This window comes from Garra rufa, chromosome 15 (assembly GCF_049309525.1).
Source record: "Garra rufa chromosome 15, GarRuf1.0, whole genome shotgun sequence".
NCBI classification, from domain to species: domain Eukaryota; kingdom Metazoa; phylum Chordata; class Actinopteri; order Cypriniformes; family Cyprinidae; genus Garra; species Garra rufa.
Window position 1 is genome coordinate 20,704,609 of NC_133375.1, and position 17,617 is coordinate 20,722,225.

The window sequence follows — 17,617 nt, forward strand, 5'->3', positions numbered from 1 at the left end:
CAGTTTGCTGCAAAATTAACAAAATTACATAACTGTTGTAAAGAGTTGGAACTTAGCAGACAAATATTCACATTGTTTTATAACAAGTTTAGAGGGAGCTATGGCTAGCAACAATATGGCTCTTACAAAAATCAACCATGTTTTCATTAAAAACCAAAAACCATGGTTACTATAGTTAAACTATAGTAACCTCAAATTAACAAAGGGTTTGCTACACTTGATGATATTTGTAGTAAGATTTTGGTTAAAAAAATTGTAATCAAAATGCCAAAAAAACAAAAACAAAACAAAACCGGATACTACTATACTTTTACCATAGGCCTAAAAAACCTTTAATTATTTTATATATATATATGGTGAATGATGGAGAAATAACTGTGCTGATGATGTGCTGAATAATTTACAGATCCCAAGTATCACTGTCAAGCAGCTGAACTTGTGTGGTAAGTAAGCACTCCCTCTGCATTATAACTTTACACAGAGCACACACGGCAGATTCTACAAACCACATATTAAAAGCGGCTAGAGCTCCTAATTTAATATATATTTTTATCAATGTGCCAGCTATAGAGATGAGCAGCTCTGTGAAACAGCCAATCAGAGCAGAGCTCATTAATATTCATGAAGCTTCCAAATAAGGCAATAACAGAGCATTTCATTCTAGGGACAAATCCTAGGGTTGTAAATGGACCTGTAAAACAGTTTCTGGAGATTTTTTGCCCTTTCCTATGCCATATACCTTCTATGTAGATATCAGAGAACAATTAAAAATATTCTCTCAATGCATTGTATGGCACCTTTAAACTTCCTCTAGAGGGCAGTAATACTGCAGAATCTTTGAAAGGTTTCATAAACTACTACAAAATGTTCTTTGAGAAATCTGCAACAAGACAGATCCTTTGAAGTACAGATAAAAGATTGTATTTATTTGAAACTAACTCATGTACTGGTTTCATTTTCAGTAGTATGTGTTTTATTATAGTTCTGTGACTGAAACTACAATCCAAATGTTGTAGAAACCAAACCAGTAACAAGACACCCTTCGGATTTGAGAAAGAAAACATTTCATGCATTTCTGAACAAATTTGAATTTTGCTAAATAGCATGTATCCTGAATTACAAATGAGAGTAAAACCTGCCTGAAAATGTTCTTTTAGGCCCAAATAACAAGACACATCCTTTGAAGATGAGATGAAATTTTTTTGGACATCTCTGACAATAAAAAACAACTACACTCTTAAAAAGGATGTGTTAAAAACAACACAGCCTGTGTTGTTTCTTAACACACCTTTGTGTCTAGTTAAGGACAACACATTTTGTGTTAGTTTTAACTCAACCAGTGTTATTCCAGCTAACACAGAAAATGTGTTGTTTTATTCTACACACTATTGTGTTATAAATACACAATTTGTGTCAAGTATGTGTTATTTTTTAACAAATGTTGTATGCAATAAAGACACTGCAAACTAATGTATAGTTTAAACACAATTTATTAAACCTGCTATTAACAATTACATAAAAACTCAAAAAGGTTAAAAAAAGAGGTAAACAATCACAATACAGTCATTTTAACATTTTAATAGTTCCTTGAGTGAAAAGTTGTTAATGATTTATAAAGTTTGTATTTTAAATAATAAAAAAAATGTGGTATTTGACAACCTCTTAAGTATTAATCGTTTTATTAACATATTTTCATCTGCATACAAGTGATGGTGAGGGTCGTGAGATGAAGTCTCTCGTTTGTCTCCTGTCAGTAACTGCCACAAGCGCTTCAGGAGTGTCTTCCATTCAAAGCTGCAAGAGTAAAATAAAGATACTGTTGTTATAGGCTACACATAGCGAATATTGTAAAATAGCGATAGCTAAAAGGCAAGAAAATCTTAAACATCAGAGATTATGTTAGCGTTAGGGCAATTTGCACAATACATGGCACCACGAATGTTCATTTTCAAAGAGAAAGACGCGACGAACGAATGCATTTCCTCATGTGAAGCACTACAACGTGACAATGATTAATTAAAAGCGATTCTGTTCACAATTAATCTAACAAAAGAAACTATACAGCTTGTTATAATAAGCTCCCACCGTCGAGATGTGCAGCAGTCGCGGGCGCAGCTCGCATGGCCATTCGTGAGGCAGTTTTCCGGCTAACACGTAACGTTATATGTGCCAAATGCCCCTCGACCGTCTCCAAACGATCACAAAAGACATTTTAAAAACGTATAATGGCAAATACAAACATTTCTTACCTTCACACATCGAAGTTATGTCCTGACGATGAAAACTTCAAGCACGAGGAAATTTGCTTGTCTCAGTAGAACAACGGCTCATGAAGTGAGGGAAGCAGCAATGTGATTGGCTGATATTTAACACATATTGTGTTGGATACACTGTGTTGGATATTTTCTTTTTTCTTTTTCGTTTTTAACACACATTTAACACAAAGTAACACAAAATGTGCTAAAATAGACATAACACAAACAATGTGTTAAAAATTAACACATCCTTTTTGAGAGTGTAGAAAATGTTTGTCTAGGAATCTGTAATAGCCTTTAAAGTTAATATAAAAAACTAGATAGAGATAAAAGATTTTATTTATTTTAAACTGATTTATATATTATGGTTTCATTTTCAATATGTGTTCCATTACAGTCCTGTGACTAAAACCACAATCAAAATGTTTGTCTAATCAAAAAGACACAGCCACTGATGTTATATAAAATTAATTTACTATCATTTTTCATTTACTGCAGTTAACATGGATTAAAATGCAAAGAATAGATTTGTTTAAAGAAATATTTGTTTTTCTTGTAAGATGGATAAATATTGCTGGTTCACTTTGTGTCGGTTAAAATAAGCCACCTTGAACCTTTTCTATTTTTACTCAAATTCATTGAAATACTGTAAATTGTCATTCACTTTAAGAATTAACATATATTTAAAAAAATGAGTGTGCAGGTAATTCTAGTCAGATATGCACTGAAAGAGAGAGTAGACAAGAAGATGAGGCACTAAGTAAAGTAATAAATAAAAGATTCAGAGTATTAAAGTTTAAAATCACAGTTAAAGTTCTTAAAAAGTTTCACAATATTGTGCCCACCTCTGTATTTTTGGTAGTCTAGGGTTAGAACATACAGGTCTCTATTTGCAAAGAAGAGACGACTCATTTGCACTCTTAATATAATCTCAGACATTTTTTAGATATCAAAAGGAAAAACAAAAGCAAAAGGAAAAATAAAAAATGTGTCATTAATGACATACCATTCCAAGGAGTGTGGGTCCAGATTCCAAACATTTTACAGATAAAAGATTGTATTTATTTGAAACTAATTCATGTACTGGTTTCATTTTCAGTAGTATGTGTTTTATTATAGTTCAGTGACTGAAACCACAATCCAAATGTTGTAGAAACCAGTAACAAGACACCCTTCGGATTTGAGAAAGAAAACATTTTAAATTCATTTCTGAACAAATTTGAATTGAATTAAATAGCATGTATCCTGAATTACAAATGAGAGTAAAACCTGCCTGAAAACGTTCTTTTAGGCCCAAATAACAAGACACATCCTTTGAAGATGAGATGAAAAATGTTTGGACATCTCTGACAATAAAAAAACAACTAGAAAATGTTTGTCTAGGAATCTGTAATAGCCTTTAAAGTTAAGATAAAAAACGTACTCGGTTACTTACGTAACCTCGGTTCTCTCTAGAGAGGGAATGAGTACTGCGTAAGATATCTTACGCTAGGGGAAAATCCTTTTCCGCGAGATATTGAAGCCAAAAATTATCCATAATTTTGTAATAATGTAAAACGCGCTGCTGCAGCATACAGACATAGGCGAGACAGCTCACGCGCCTATTAGCTGTTTTGCGGCAACTGCAGCAGCCTATCGAGCGAGGCCTAGCGTGGGTGTTTCGCGCCCACTGCGACACGTCCCGCCATAACGGGCGTGGTCTAGGCCTATAAATACCGCTCGCAGGTTTCAGATCAATCGTCTGTAAAGGCTCGAATGGTCCACCTTTCATGGCTTCCAGCACCGTAAAAAGGTCCCACACGGGGACTGAGGGAGGTCTGGGAGGATTCAGTCTCTTAGCCCCCCTAAGGAAGCGGATGACTAAATCGTTCCTTCCTATTGACTGACCTAGCGTTGTCCTTGAGAACGCTGCTATGACCACCACATAGACTTTGAGCGTGGACGGGGTTCTGCCCTTGTCTAGCAGCTCTTGTAGGAAGGAAAGCACCTCCGTCACACCACAGTCTGTGGGTGACACGCCACGGGTTGTGCACCAGTCCGAAAACACAGACCATTTTGAGGAGTAGAGCCGTCTCGTATACGGAGCTCTAGCCTGCGTGATCGTGTTTAGTACTCCCTTAGGGAGTTCATCGTATATCCGTTGGTGGCCCAGGCATGAAGGGACCACAACTCCCATCCCGAGGTGGATGCGTCCGTGGACACCACTCTTATCCTCGAGGAAGTCCCCAGGCTTACACCTGATTGGTACCAGTTGACTGCTTTCCACAGTTTCAGGGCTGTGACGCACTTCTGATTGACCTTGAGGCGAAGTCGACCGGACGCCCACGCTTGGCGCGGTACACGCGCTTTCGGCCAGAACTGCAGTGGGCGCATGCGGAGCAGACCCAGCCGGAGGACTGATGATGCTGAGGCCATGAGACCCAACATTTTCTGAAATTTCTTGAGCGGGACAGATGCGCCGCAGCGGAAAAAACCCGCTGTACGCTGAATGTCTACCGCGCGCTGTGGTGATAGTCGTGCTATTATGGACAGCGAGTCCAATTCTGTGCCCAGGAAAGAAATCTTCTGACTGGGGGACAGAGAGCTCTTCGTCCAATTGACCCTGAGACCCGAATTCTCGAGGTGATCGAGTAAAATGGTCACTGTCCATGAGCGAGATTGCGCTAGAATCAGCCAATAGTCCAAATAGTTCAGTATTCGCACGCCCATCATCCTGAGGGGAGCGAGCGCTGCATCCATGCACCTCGTAAATGTACGGGGTGCCAGGGATAAACCGAACGGCAGGACTGTGTACTGGTATGCCTGGCCCTCGAAGGCGAATCTCAAAAACCGCCTGTGACGTGACGCTATCTGTATTTGAAAATACTCGTCTTTCAGATCCACTGACACGAACCAATCTCCTTGGCGAACTTGCGCGAGGATTTTTCTGGTCGTGAGCATCCTAAACTGTTGCTTCACAAGCACTCTGTTCAGTTGCCTTAGATCTAGTATGGGTCTGAGACCCCCCGTCTTTTTTCGGGAACCAGGAAGTATCTGTTGTATAGCCCTCCTTCGCTCTGAACTTGAGAGAGAGGCTCTATGGCTCCTTTGTTCAATAGTTACGTCACAAGTAGGTGTGCTACTTCTGCTTGTATTGTGGTCTCGACGTGCGTCGTATAGCGGCAAGGGCGTTGGTGAAACTGTAGCAAATAGCCTCTTCTTATAATGTCCAGCACCCACTTTGAAACCCCGGGAAGCTTTTCCCATGCGTCTGCATGAATAGCTAGGGGTTGAATACGAAGCGGGCTTCATTCGTTCAGCAACGGAGGGGCTTCGGTGTGACATTTGAGGCATAGGGCACGCTGATAGCAGGAACTGTTATGTCTGTGTGTGGATGTGGCTGTGGGGCAGCGGGCACATTTATTACACTCCAAACAACGTTTGCCTGCATGGAGCGAATGCACGTTGGTTTAGTTTTTACAGAAACCATGGGACGTGCATAATGTGGTGTTTGTGGGCACTGGGAAGCAGGAACATTTACCATGTGTGAAGCACAATCGATTTTATGTGCGCGGGACCTGTGTGACAGGCTGTGTTTGTGTGTAGGAATGGGCACTGGGTAGTGGGCACGCTTACTACACACGAGACACCATCGGCCGTGGCCGGGACATCAGAAAATACACTCTCTTGGGGATTTATCTGGGTAGCCATGAGAACGACTTTTGTGTGCAGGCAAACGGGCGACGGAATCAGCCATTTCTGAGAGCGTCAGGTGCTCTCGATCAACGGCGCGGCTTTTTCTCCAGCTCCAGCGATGCGTGTGCTTCGCTTGAGGGATGAAAAATCAGATAATAGCTGCCTGCGAGCGGTATTTATAGGCCTAGACCATGCCCGTTATGGCCTTGCTCGATAGGCTGCTGCAGTTGCCGCAGAACAGCCAATAGGTGCGCGAGATGTTTCGCCTATGTCTGTATGCTGCTACAACGCGTTTTCCATTATTACAAAATTAAGGATAATTTTTGCCTTCAATATCTCGCGGAAAAGGATTTTTCCCTAGCGTAAGATATCTTACGCAGTACGAGAGACCTCTCGTAAGAGAACTAGATAGAGATAAAAGATTGTATTTATTGTAAACTGATTTATGTATTATGGTTTCATTTTCAATATGTGTTCCATTACAGTCCTGTGACTAAACCCACAATCAAAATGTTTGTCTAATCAAAAAGACACACCCACTGATGTTATATAAAATTAATTTACTATCATTTTTCATTTACTGCAGTTAACATGGATTAAAATGCACTTTGTGTTGGTTGAAGTAAGCCACCTTGAACCTTTTCTATTTTTACTCACATTCATTGAAATACTGTAAATTATCTTTCACTTTGAGAATGAACATATATTTAAAAAAAAAAATGAGTGTGCAGGTAATTCTAGTCAGATATGCAAGAACTGAAAGAGAAAGTAGACAAGAAGATGAGGCACTAAGTAAAGTAGTAAATAAAAGATTCAGAGTATTAAAGTTTAAAATCACAGTTAAAGTTCTTAAAAAGTTTCACAATATTTTGCCCACCTCTGTATTTTTGGTAGTCTATAGGGTTAGAACATACAGGTCTCTATTTGCAAAGAAGAGAATGACTCATTTGCACTCTTAATATAATCTCAGACATTTTTTTTAGATGGAAAGGAAAAACAAAAGCAAAAGGAAAAACAAAAATGTGTCATTACTGACATACCATTCCAAGGAGTGTGGGTCAAAATTCCAAACATTTTACAGTCATGCTTTTTGTGTACCACAATTAGTCGTGCCAAAAATTTTACATGTACTGGTGAATACACTGCAGTCCGAAATCTGGGGTCAGTTAGCCGATGCTAACAACAGGTTGTCAATGATGGTGAATAGGGCATTGGAATAGCCTTGAATTTAGTCACGATAAGTCGAGTGTCGAGCACGAAGGAAACTACAACCTGATAAGTTGATAACCTGATAAGTTCTTTCCTGCTCGTCACTCGACTTATCGTGCCTAAATTCAAGATGGCGGCGACCGGATTTTTTCTTGCAGGTACTGTCTGTATAAATCTTCTTGTAAATAAACTACCGGTGCTTTTTCTGATTTCTCAATGTCTCGTTTTAAATTTCAGGGCCCTTGGAAGTCTACCAATGAAGTGTGGAGCTACTTTGTGCCTCGTAAATGGCGTAAAACAGTGATTTATTTACATGGCTATTCCGATGCCCTATTCACCATCATTGACAACCTGTTGTGAGCATCGGCTAACTGACCCCAGATTTCGGACTGCAGTGGACAAGACGAGATGAGATATGCAAGGTACGTTCACACTCGGTATCATGATTTAATACACTTTAGGTCAATATCACACCGGACTTCTCCTTTAAGCCTTAACTCAATTTTGACCGAATATGTAGTTACTGCGCTTTGCCTTTGGAGGGCAGCATGAGTCTCAAACACCGTAGTTTCCTCCTTCTTATATAAATCTGGTGTTTGCAAAAGATCACTGAAAAATAGGCCAATTCCAACATAACAGCGACTATGGCGTAATAGTTGCGATCATTAATAGTTACGCCCCAAACATTTCCATAGCCCAATCATCAGATGTTCTGTGGGAAGGCTATTGTGAAAAAAACAAATTGAGGACAACAGTGAAAATGGCAGATCACAGAATAAATGTTTTGTTCCAGGTTGTGCAGGAGATGTTAAGTGCAGGGTTGGGTTGGTGTCTGTAACTTACTCAGAAAGGCAAGGAAAACAAATTCTAATAAATTAAGGCGAGCATCTGACGGTTAGCTTCTTGTTAGCGCTAGCCTGTTACATTGCAGAACATAAGATTTCCCTTACCACATAAACAGAGTAAGGAGAGATGACTGCACAGACGATGGCGAATGATTTGCAGATCCTGATCACCGCTGACAGCATCTGAACTTGTCAAATGTGGTAAGTACTGCGGCTGTTGTATAACGTTACACAGAGCATGTGCGATGCAAATATCTAAAGTGAAACTATATAACATTATTGTGTATTCAAAATGGCAGTTTCAATGCCCCGCATATTAATAGCTGGAGCTCTGTAATTAAATACATATTTTCCTCCATGTGTTTCCTTCATGCTATGTGAGAGCCCAGCCACTCTGTGAGACAGCCAATCAGAGCAGAGCTCCTTATTATTATTCAGGAACCTTCCAAATAAGGTAATAACAGACACTTTCATTCTAGGGACAAATCCTAGGGTTAAATGGACTTGTAAAACTGTTTCTAGAGAATTTTTTTCACTTTCTTATGCCATATACCTTCTATAGATATCAGAGAACAATTTAAAATATTGTATCAATGCATTCTATGGCACCTTTAAACTGTATTAATGTGGTGTCAGAATAATCGGACAATTATTTTCAGACTAAGAAAATTCATGTGAACTCAATTTGGAAAGCTTTAAAAATACAAATCCAACACATCTTTGGAACGTTAGTGTCCATGATGTTTTTTCACATTTTGACTTAAGCACTTAAACATCCAAGGAGCATGTGAATTCTCCACAACATCAGTCAAATGCTTTCTTTTGTGATGTGATGTTGCTTCTTATCATAGAATGAGGCAGAAAATATATTCCATAATGTAAAAAAGTCTAAGTCGATTGGCAATGGATTAGAAATATTATTTATTATGAAAATAAAGAAAAAAAAGTTCACTACAAACCTACCCCCACCCAGGCTGGGGCCTGTTTTTCATTTGTTGGATCTGAAAGACATCATTCACGTTCAAGGGGGTGGTTGGTTCTGGCCCAATGTGATGGTACTCGAACTTAGAGCCTCAAGGTGAACCTCCGCTGCATCAATGCTTTGGTCCTTTGGAAGGACTCTTGCCTGTTTCAGACAGGCGTTCCATTAAGACTGACCTCAGAGTTGGGTATAACGTGTTACACACTAACACACTGTACATGGTATTGCAATTACTTTTCCTGATAATGCAGTAATGTAATGCATTACATTTTAAGTTTATGTAATTTGATTACTACTGATGTCAATAGAATTATTCTACTTAAGTTACAAAGGAAGTGTTAAGTAAAAATAAGAAGTAAATTTTATTTTTAAATCGAGTCGTACGATTTTTAGATGCAATCGTTTAAAATGTTGTACCCGATTTCCGAAGTCCAACTAGTAGACGCATACAAGTTCATGTGTCACGTACAATTGTATGTGACCACTTTACAGATAATGAGCTCAGATGGGATAGACTGCACCTCGCGTTGGTTTCATACAGATTACTTTATGAGAACATTTTTTTGTGGCACGATTCAGAAAGAAGTTCTAGGAGATCAAGACGGAAGAAATCACATCCTGTTTGTTTTCTTTATTTTACAAAAGCACGTTTTGTTGATATTGTACGTGTAAACAAATAAAGTAGACATTTTACAGTTTCAAATGATGTACAGAAAATTTGAAGTTCATTCATATTGCTGTTTTGATACTTAAATAATTTTTCAGTCAATATTTTCACTTTGTAATTTATTTTTTAGGTTTGATAACTTGAAGAAATGTAATCATTAATGTAATCAAATTGTAATTTTAAAGAAGCAATTAGTAATTTAAGTGGATTTTATTTTTTATTTTTATTTTACCCAGCACTGCTGACCTCCAGGAGGAAGGTGGTTATGACAATATCAAAAGAAAAAGAAAAACTTCTAAAGGTTCTTGAGGGTACAATGTGTTATCAATGACATACCATTCCAAGGTGTGTGGGTCCAGATTCCAAACATTTTACAGTATATTTTTTGTGTACCACAATTAGTCATGCCATGTGTTAGTTATGTGGATTCTTTTAATTGGAAAAACAATTTGCTACAAAAGTTTTGCACATACTGGTAAATACAAAACATAAGAATACTCTGGACATTCTACGGCTAGACCACTTTGCTCCAAAAAATTGCGACTAATGGTGTGATCCCTTATAATGAGGTAGTAACAACAGATTTTTGTTAAAAAAAAAAGTGAGTCAACATTATTATAAATGATAGAAACCCAGTTCCAATATGACATTATATCTTTATAACTGGTACTGTATGTCCCGGAGTGAATCAAAATGCAGATTTTATCGCTTACAATATTAACCTCAAGTTGGAAAGCTAATATACAAATCTTTGTAACGTCAGTGTCCATGATGTTTTTCACATTTTGAGTTAAAAGCTCAACTCGTTAAATGAGAACATCCGTCAGTCACTAATAAACAAAACTGCCTAAACTGGTTCAATGAAGACCACACCCTGTACTAAAAATTTACTATAAATAAGAGATGCAATTCTGAGAGTGAAATGTGTTTTTACACAGCACACAAGATGTTGATCATGGAGTTGAGAGCCTTGTTTCTACTGGTGCTCTGCTGCTGTATCAGTGTGTGCAACCTTTATCCACTCATTCATCCCAGTAATGGACTTAATGAGTGTCTTAAAAAAACTAATTTACCAGCATTGGAGGTTCTACCAGGTGGAGGTTGGGATAACCTGCGCAACATGGACATGGGCCGGGTGATGAATCTGACCTTTTCCCAGTGTCAGACCACAGAAGATGGTATCTATCTCATTCCAGATGAAGTCTTTGTCATTCCACACAAAGAGAGTGGAGTGGAAACAAACTCTGAGATCATCATGTCATGGCTGGACCAGACAAGCTGCACTTCAAGCTCCATCAATGCAGAAGCTTCTTTTACTCAGCTGCTCAATGGAAAATTCTCCAAAGAAAACCAACGTGTTAAAACTCACCAAGTGAAGGAGAGTTCTGTAACAGCACGAGTTCAAGTAAGTCGAAACAACAGTCTAATAATGTACATGAAAATGCAATCTGGAATTTTAACCCCTTAACGTTCCAACTGCGGAATGTTTTGCATTGAGTTAAGTTTGACATGAGTGATTCAGGGGTAAATAGCTTTATTTACAGAAAGTCATTATTAAAATATTTGGTGACTCTCTTATTTGTACATATTTTTCTACGATAATAACAATGATATTAAACATTACATAATGTTATGTTTTTTTCACTCTTATTGTTATGGATTTAATATTTAATTTCAGTATTTAATGTGTAAAGGTGTGTATATTTGCCTTACTTAAAAATATATCTTTTGAAATAAACAATTTTAACAAGTTTTTTTCTTTTGTTTTTGTCTAGGTCCGTAACCATATGTACACAGTAAAGGCGTATCCTGACTTCCCTTTTGACATCCGCTTTGCTCAACAGGCAGAGGAAATCGCAGATGCTATTAAGGACAATCAAACACGTCTAGCAACATATCTGTCAGAGAAACTCATTCTTGATTACGGTACTCATGTCATCACAAGTGTTGATGCTGGTGCCACTTTGGTGCAAGAGGAGTATTTAAAATCATCTTATGTCACAAAGCATCAGTTACAATTGTCTTCTCTTTCTGCATCAGCAGGCTTTTCCCTCTTTGGAAAACTTAAATTTGATTTTAGCAGCAATGCTTCCCAAACAATGTTTCAGGGTTATCAGGGTAACATCACATATTCCTTGATTCAAAGCCAAGGAGGGGCTTTATTCTACCCAGGCATCACTCTGCAGAAGTGGCAAGAGAGTACACTCAATAATCTAGTGGCTATTGACCGCTCTGGGCTGCCACTGCACTATTTTCTTAATCCATCGACATTCCCAGACCTCCCAGTACCAGTAGTACATAAATTAGCTTTGTTGGTTTCTCAGGCTACAGAGCACTACTACAAAGTAAATACCATTCCAGGTTGTGTAAGTCAAGATTCCAAAAACTTCAACTTTCAGGCAAATGTAGACGATGCATCTTGTGAGGGTCCAGTCACCAATCTCAGCTTTGGTGGCATTTATCAACAATGCACTCTGCTCACATCAGATGGAAGTACGATCTGTGATGAGACAGCACAGAGAAACCCAGCTACTGGTGATTATTCTTGCCCTTTGAAGTACAACACCACCCTGTTACGCTCTGAGACAATAGAACAAGGTTATACTCGTTATCAGTGCCAAAAAACCTGTCGTTCATGTGGTTTCTTATGGTTGTCTACTTGTTGTGATGAAACGTGTGCTGATGTTTACTATGTCCGTCGTGCAAAAGTGGACACCAACTGGTGTTCCACAACTCAGAAAATCCCTTTGAGCTCTGGATACCTCTTTGGGGGGCTACATGGACCATCTTTGCAAAATCCATTTACCAAATCTTACAGCTGTCCTCCAAATTTCTTTGACCAAAAATTTTTGTCTAGTGGCATGGTGGTTTGTCTGAGCAATGATTATGTCACAGCAACAAAATCTTCTGTGCCTTTTGGTGGTTTCTTCAGCTGCCAATCTGGCAACCCTCTCGCAAATGGTCAAAATCGCTGTCCACCTCAGTTCAGCCAACATCTTGCTGCCATTAGTGATGGTTGTGAGATATTGTACTGTGTCCAGTCCGGTGTATTTAGTGGTGGTCAGTTAAAACCGGTCCATCTCCCACCATTTACAAGCCCACCGCTGGTCAGCATGAATGCCACAAACTCTATAGCTGTAATGACAGAAGGTAATGTTTCTTGGGTGCCATTTGGATAAACAACACCATGGAAATGGTCCTGTTGAAATTAATTAAATGTCTGGGGGTGTAACCTGTGGTCTGAAATTCTTTTATGGTATCAGGATCAGTTTGTTTAATGAAAATAAAAGTTTTCTTACCTTGATGTTCAAAGTGTGAACAAACTTTACAGTGGCTTATAGAATCAAAAAGAACAAAAAATGAAAATGCTAATTATAATAATTGTCAGAATTGTAATCAAATTACACAGTGATTAAGACGTAGTGATGAGTGTAAGGTTTGCTTTTAGTTTAAAAAGAACAACGAGTGAAGGTAGTGAACAACAAATCTCCACAATGTTTTACAGTTCAGTTTCTTTCTTAAGGACTTTTTGTAATCATATTTTCATTTCATTAAGGTGATGGTTGTAGAAGTACTTTATTATTTGCAAAGTTAACCAACTGCATATACATCAAATAATCTGCTAAACAAAAGGTTTCTTATAATTACATTAAAATGATTTAAACATTGTATTGATTTAAACTGCATGCAATAAAGCACCAAACAGCAATGTGTGATTTACTGTTCTTGATCTGTCTTTTTTATTATCTTTAAAAATGACAATCTTTATTTTATGCATGATATGATATAAAATCGTCTGTGCAAAATGTTTTTCATCCACCTGTCTAAATGTCTTCATTTCCACTCTGGAACAATAGAAAAATCGCCCATGTAACAGGTTAGCCATTTGCTCAGTGAAGATATATATATATAATTTTCGAGATATTGCATAAAATTTTGGCAACTCAGTGTCATCAAATCAAATCCGAAATTGACAATTATTTTGTCACCCCTAAAGGTGAAGGCTTTGACATTTTCAGGACATTTAATAAAGGTGCATTTTTGATTAATGTCAAGTCAAACATGGTCAACGGCACTTGTACCATTTACAAGAACCGCTTTCAGGGAGGGCAGATGCATTAACTTCCCTCAGTTGTGTGGCACTTGTCATCTTTTATCTTGATTTTTTTTAAATCAAGTCTTTAACCAAATGTATCTTGACACTATAAAAATTTTTATTTTAGAATTGGTGTGGAAGATTTCGCGGAATATTGCATGCATTAGTCATTTGTTGAGGTGTATACCCACATAAAAAAGCGGCTGAAAGTGTCAAAACAGTTGGCCATTCCTCAACTTTATGCAAATCTTGAGTGCAAAATGCTGGGTGACAACCAATTGCTGTTAAAGTAGGCAAGGCAAGATAACCACTAGAGGGTTTGTGTACAAAGTTTGGTACAACCTCATGTATGAAGAGACTGAGGTTGTTAGACAATAATGATCATGAATGGAACATCAGCTATGATTTTGGATCAAATGAGTTTGCTCATGAACTCATATTTGAGGTTTGGGACAATGATGCAATGTAAAATGACATGGTGGGGAGATGTGTAGTCACCTGACTGGACAATAGCAGATTTTCACAAAAAATATATGACCTTATTTTTGTATAGAGCAAATTATACAAAAAGAATATAAAGAATATTTAAAGGTAAAAATATTTCTGCATATTGCTTTTTTGTTAAAGACGAGACATCATATAAAAAGTAAAGATGTACAAAAAAAAATAAATAAAAAATAAACACAAAGAAAGTTTTTTAATATTTAGTAATATATTTCCAGTAGTTATAGTCTTCATTTGTAACTTTACATTTTGATATTTCTTGTGAAAAAGAAGACAACTGCAGAGGTTTTTCATCGTTGGTGTTTGTTTTCAAGACTAATAGATTTCAGAATATTTGTTACTGCATTCGTTTTGCAACTGCAGAAAATACTTTTGCTTTCGGTGGTCTGGTTTCTGTGTGTACTTGTGGTTATGTATTGCAAAGTGAAATATATAAGATCTTTTCATGTTGTGTAACAGATCATTCAATAAATCGAAACTGTCTGGTACAATAAAGACTGTGAACAATGATTTTTCAATACATAAGACATAAAATTCTGTGCTGTGTTTATCACGCCAAGGTCACTGGTTCATTTTGTTATTACACATAGTTATTAAATAACATTATCTTATAGACTATAAAGTGTATGCACTGAAAATGTCTTTGGAAAAAAAAATCTGTCATAATGCAAATGGAAATAGTGGTCTTTTGTTTTGTTGTTTCCCAGACAGGGCTATGTTTTTCAAAAGCATGCCTAAGTGCATCATAGAGACTGCACAAAATTCTCCAGACAGGTAGGACACAGAGGCTGAATTTGTACATATAATCTTTTCTTTGTATAACAAACATAGAAACTAGAAAAATGAAAACTTTAGCATTCAACCGAAACTTTAAATTAATGTAATTATTACTAGATGAACAAACAATACACAAAAAGACAGAACATAAACCGAAAAATAGATGATGAATGGTTTTAATTTTACCCAGGTGAACTAACAACACACACAAGGAGGCTTCAAATAAAAAATGTCATGATGAATAGGATTAACATTATCAGATAACATTGACTTAAGTTTGATCTCACATGAGTTTGTCTTTTTGAAGGATTGTCAACATTAATATGAACTATGAAAATAACTTTTGTGTTTCTTTTAGGTAGACTTTAAAATCATTGAGAGTACAAAACTTTTTAAAGCTCCCCATAATTGAATAAATACAGGTCCTAAAATTAGCATATTGTGATAAAGTTCATTATTTTCTGTAATGTACTGATAAACATTAGACGTTCATATATTTTAGATTCATTACACACAACTGAAGTAGTTCAAGCCTTTTATTGTTTTAATATTGATAATTTTGGCATACAGCTCATGAAAACCCAAAATTCCTATCTCAAAAAATTAGCATATCATGAAAAGGTTCTCTAAACGAGCTATTAACCTAATCATCTGAATCAACTAATTAACTCTAAACACCTGCAAAAGATTCCTGAGGCTTTTAAAAACTCCCAGCCTGGTTCATTACTCAAAACCGCAATCATGGGTAAGACTGCCAACCTGACTGCTGTCCAGAAGGCCATCATTAGCAAGAGGGTAAAACACAGAAAGAAATTTCTGAACGAATAGGCTGTTCCCAGAGTGCTGTATCAAGGCACCTCAGTGGGAAGTCTGTGAGAAGGAAAAAGTGTGGCAGAAAACGCTGCACAACGAGAAGAGGTGACCGGACCCTGAGGAAGATTGTGGAGAAGGACCGATTCCAGACCTTGGGGGACCTGCGGAAGCAGTGGACTGAGTCTGGAGTAGAAAAATCCAGAGCCACCGTGTACAGGCGCCAGGTCAATCCACTTTTGAACCAGAAACAGCGGCAGAAGCGCCTGACCTGGGCTACAGAGAAGCAGCACTGGACTGTTGCTCAGTGGTCCAAAGTACTTTTTTCGGATGAAAGCAAATTTTGCATATCATTCGGAAATCAAGGTGCCAGAGTCTGGAGGAAGTCCAGTGTCAAGTACCCACAGTCAGTGATGGTCTGGGGTGCCTTGTCAGCTGCTGGTGTTGGTCCACTGTGTTTTATCAAGGGCAGGGTCAATGCAGCTAGCTATCAGGAGATTTTGTAGCACTTCATGCTTCCATCTGCTGAAAAGCTTTATGGAGATGAAGATTTAATTTTTCAGCACGACCTGGCACCTGCTCACAGTGCCAAAACCACTGGTAAATGGTTTACTGACCATGGTATTACTGTGCTCAATTGGCCTGCCAACTCTCCTGACCTGAACCCCATAGAGAATCTGTGGGATATTGTGAAGAGAAAGTTGAGAGACGCAAGACCCAACACTCTGGATGAGCTTAAGGCCGCTATCGAAGCATCCTGGGCCTCCATAACACCTCAGCAGTGCCACAGGCTGATTGCCTCCATGCCACGCCGCATTGAAGCAGTCATTTCTGCAAAAGGATTCCCGACCAAGTATTGAGCGCATAACTGAACATAATTATTTGAAGGTTGACTTTTTTTGTATTAAAAACACTTTTCTTTTATTGGTTGGATGAAATATGCTATTTTTTTGAGATAAGAATTTTGGGTTTCCATGAGCTGTATGCCAAAATCATCAATATTAAAACAATAAAAGGCTTGAACTATTTCAGTTGTGTGTAATGAATCTAAAATATATGAAAGTCTAATGTTTATCAGTACATTACAGAAAATAATGAACTTTATCACAATATGCTAATTTTTTGAATAGGACCTGTATGTGAGAACAGCCTTTTTCCAGCTGCTGGATTTGGACAACGATTAACAAATCAAATACCTATCATTTTCTAGGGAACATAAGAGATAAACATTTTGGGGAAAAAAAGTGTACTTTACAATAAGGGTACATGTATAATCATTTACTAATGCCTAAATTAATACTTAATTCATCACATACTGATGATTATTAAAGGCATTAACTAATTTTGAACTAACGAAGAGCTATCCTTAACTACAACCAGAGTCATACGGATTCATGGATGAACAACAGCAGCCTTAATGTTAGTACATGTTTGATAGTTAATGCAATAAGTAACAAACTAAAGTCTCTTTAAGAAGGAATAAGAAATCCTCAGACTTTGAAATTAATTTAAATAATTTAATACTATCAGAATTTAAGCATTTGACATCTTCAGCTTTGTCATAAACAATATTGAGTGGGAAAGGATTAGTTGATTCTCCTTATCAAAATACTACTATTACTACTTAAACATAGAAAATAGACCAATAACTAACAGAAACCAGAAACAAACCCTACATACATGTAGTTACGGGAAGAAACATGTTATGACTAAACATAAATGAATCATACAAAATATTAGTGTTAGTTATAGGTCTATTTTTGATTTAACATATCTGTCTAATTAATTGCACTAATA

At 37.4% G+C, this 17,617-nt stretch overlaps 1 protein-coding gene across 1 annotated transcript; it reads left to right on the forward strand.

The window, feature by feature from the left end:
* Positions 1-10,588: 10,588 nt before the first annotated feature.
* On the forward strand, positions 10,589-12,812 carry LOC141286487 (macrophage-expressed gene 1 protein-like). Its single transcript, XM_073818520.1, has 2 exons — positions 10,589-11,038; positions 11,409-12,812. The coding sequence occupies exons 1-2, from the start codon at positions 10,589-10,591 to the stop codon at positions 12,810-12,812; spliced, it is 1,854 nt and encodes a 617-aa protein (XP_073674621.1).
* The last annotated feature ends 4,805 nt before the right edge of the window (positions 12,813-17,617 follow it).